Source organism: Pinus tabuliformis, chromosome 7 (genome assembly GCF_031772625.1).
Source record: "Pinus tabuliformis cultivar Carrire ecotype Pingquan chromosome 7, CPIR1, whole genome shotgun sequence".
Lineage (NCBI taxonomy): Eukaryota > Viridiplantae > Streptophyta > Pinopsida > Pinales > Pinaceae > Pinus > Pinus tabuliformis.
Window position 1 is genome coordinate 1,383,157,388 of NC_142293.1, and position 3,495 is coordinate 1,383,160,882.

The following is a 3,495-nucleotide window of genomic DNA, read 5'->3' on the forward strand; positions in this document are numbered from 1 at the left end:
TCTCCAGAGCCTACCATCAAAGTCAGCTCGGCATCCAGCCAGGAAGTCAATGGGATTTAAGCCAAACCCCAAAAGACTCCAAAAAAAGGGGAAGAAGAACTAACCTCCAAAGAAGAATAGTGGTCGGGAAGATCCTGGTAGACTTTGGTAGGTATGCTAAGCTTACGAAGTACTACAAGCCCTCTACCAATAGTGACTCATGAAGCTCATTTCATGGAACCTAAGGGGGCTCAACAGCCCAGGAAAACTCAGAATGCTAAAAAATATGGTGAAAATGGAAAAGCCGCAAATATGCTTTCTCCAAGAGACAAAATGTAACAGCACAACTCTAGAAATGATCCTCTCTAAAGCCTGGCCAGGATTTCAATCAGTTGCTGTAGATGCATCCAGCGCATCTGGGGGACTAGCTATCGCGTGGAACTCTCAAGCACTCACTCTGTCGTACTTTCATGCTTCACACAGTCTAATTCACGCTGCTTTCCACATAGTTGGCACAAACATTCATGGGAATCTCTCGAATGTATACTTCCCTCAGGAAGCCAGGGAAAAAATTGCTCTCCTCCATACCCTAGAAGCTCTTAACTCCAATAGAAGGCACCCGCTCTGGATTGCTGGAGGGGATTTTAACATGAGAACAAAATTAGAGGAAAAGATTGGTGGCAGAAACAGGTTGGAACGGGAAAACACCCACTTTAAAGACTTTATTCAGAACGCATCCCTGATAGACTTGCAGTTTTGCAGTGGCACTTTTACATGGAGAAATCACAGAGCAAGCAAACATCAAATAGCCTCCAAGCTGGACTGCTTTCTAATCTCAAACAATTCGGTCCACCTAGGGGGAGACTTCTCGGCGGCCATTCTTCCACACTCAGGATCTGATCACTGGCCGGTTGCCCTTCAATGGCAACGTCTAGGCAACAACATAAGAAGACCTTTTCGCTTTGAGGAGTTTTGTTTCACCCATCCCTCACTCAAAGATTTTGTCCACTCCACGTGGACATCCTTCAGCCCTCCAGAAGGATCCAAGATGTTCCAGTTTCAACAGAAACTCAAACATCTAAAGCTTAGCCTCAAGCGATGGAATAGAGAGACCTTCGGAAACATCTTCAAGGCGCAACATGATCTTCAAATAACCCTGGAGGATCTGCAGAGAGAAATAAGTACAGGAGGCCACACAGAGGGAACACTTGAACAGGAGCAGCGCATCCACAATCAGCTTGAGGAAAGAAGAAAGCAGGAGGAAATATACTGGAAGAAAAAATCCAGAATCAGATGGTTGAAAGAGGGAGAAAGAAACACCAAATTCTTCCATAGAACCACTGTGCAACGTAGAATGGGCAACAATATCCCTTACATTCAAAAATTAGGAGGAGAAAGGGTGGAACAACACGAGGGAATTGAGAAGGAATTCCTCAATCACTTTAAGCAGGTCCATCAAGAGCCTGAAATCAATAGACATCCTGCAATTGAAAGAATCATTCACAATGTACCAAAATTAATCACAACGGAGCACAATGAACTCCTCCTCAGCCCAATTCAAACTCAGGAAGTGGACACGGCAATGGCTTAGCTTAAAGAAGGAAAAGCTCTCGGCCTGGATGGTTTTACCACTACTTTCTTTCAGAAGTTCTGGGAACTAATAAAGTTGGAAGTTTGGGAAGTGGTTGAGGAGTCGCGAGTTTTTCACTGGCTACTTCCCTCGCTCAACTCCACCTTCAGAGCCCTAATCCCAAAAGAGGAGGACTCGCTCAAACCGGACAAATTCAGGCCAATTGCACTCTGCAATGTAATATACAAAGTCATCTCTAATGTCATAGCAAATAGGCTAAAGCCTCTCTTGCCAATGTTCATCTCTCAGGAACAGTCAGGATATGTGGAGGGAAGACAGATTTTGGACGGCATCATCCTCACGCATGAGATCACACACACTCTCAAGCATTCAAGGCAGGCAGGTATGCTCCTAAAACTTGATCTTTCCAAGGCTTTTGATAAACTCAGCTGGGATTATATACAGCAAATGCTAACTGCTTTCGGATTCAGCCCCACTTGGATTCGATGGATTATGAGCCTTATCTCCTCCACTAGCTTCTCCATTCTAGTGAATGGGATCCCCTCTCGCCCCTTCTCCCCCTCCCGTGGTATCAGGCAAGGTGACCCTCTTCCCCCCTTCCTCTTTGTATTAATGGCTGAGGGCCTGGGACGTCACATTAAAAATGCCCTCCACTCACACCAGATTAAAGGTATCTCCATCCATCAATTGCCTACCATTTCCCATCAGCAATTTGTTGATGACACTATGCTCTTTGGTTACCCCTCTGTTCAAGAAGCCTCCAGATTCAAAGCAGTGCTTAATGATTTTACCGAAGCTTCTGGAACTAGCATCAACTGCTCCAAATCGCAGATCTTCTTCTTTAATACCCCCCCGGTCGTCAAGTCTGCCATAGTCCGCATTCTGGGGTTCCCCATAGCCACCCTTCCCTCTAAGTATCTCAGAGCTCCCCTCACTGACTCTGCCATCAAACATTCCTCTTGGCGCAATCTTATTGAAAAGCTTGAATCCCGTCTCAACCAATGGACACACAGAGCTTTGAATTTAGTTAGTTGTGCCGTGCTCATAAAAGCCGTTCTTCAAGCAATGCCGCTATACCTCTTCTCCATCCTGGTGGCACCAAAGTGGGTCCTAAAAAGACTAAGGAATATTCAGAGAGGTTTCCTTTGGGGAAGCAATGCAACTAACCACAAATGGGCTCTGGTAAAATGGAGCACAGTATGCAAACCAAAGGAAAAAGGAGGAATTGGTCTAAGAGATCTGGAGCACAGAAACGCCATCATGGGAGGCAAAATATGGTGGCAATGGCTTACCAATCCAGGTAAGCCATGGGTCACATTATGGATGGCAAAGTATTCCAATCATCGACCCCAGGAAGAGCTTATTAGATTAAAGCCCAGCGATAAAGGATCGCTAATTTGGAATGCAGCCAAAGAACACTGTCAAATGATCTAGTAGCATAGTTTCTGGGAGGTAAGAAACAGCTATTCTACTAGATTTTGGACAGACGCATGGAATCAAATGCCTACTCTCAGCAATGTTCTGAACCTGCCCCCGAACATCGTTGAGGAGGAGACACAGCAAGTTAAAATCAGGCAATACTGGACCCAGGAAACTGAGAAGGGCTTCAGGATCTGGAAATCGGATAACCAAATCCTCACAAATGAAAATCACCAAATTTCCATAGCATTGGAAATGGAACTCAGCAAAAGGAAAATCAGGTATGACGAAAGTGGAGATATCCTAAGGTGGGGATATCAACCAAAAGGAGCTTTCACCACGTCCGAGGCATACAAAATCATTTGCAATGACTCTGCTCCCCAGGATCCAATCTGGAGCAAAATATGGAACTCTGGCTCCTGGCCCAAAATCTGTCACTTTCTATGGTTGGTGGGGCATCAGAGAATCCTAACTTGGGACAAGCTCAGAAGAAGAAACTTTCATGT

General features: G+C 45.2%; 1 protein-coding gene across 1 annotated transcript; it reads left to right on the forward strand.

The window, feature by feature from the left end:
* Positions 1–274: 274 nt before the first annotated feature.
* Positions 275–1,570, forward strand: LOC149252800 (uncharacterized). The gene has a single exon (XM_089454277.1). It carries the CDS (start codon positions 275–277, stop codon positions 1,568–1,570), a length of 1,296 nt encoding a protein of 431 aa, XP_089310403.1.
* Positions 1,571–3,495: the final 1,925 nt, after the last annotated feature.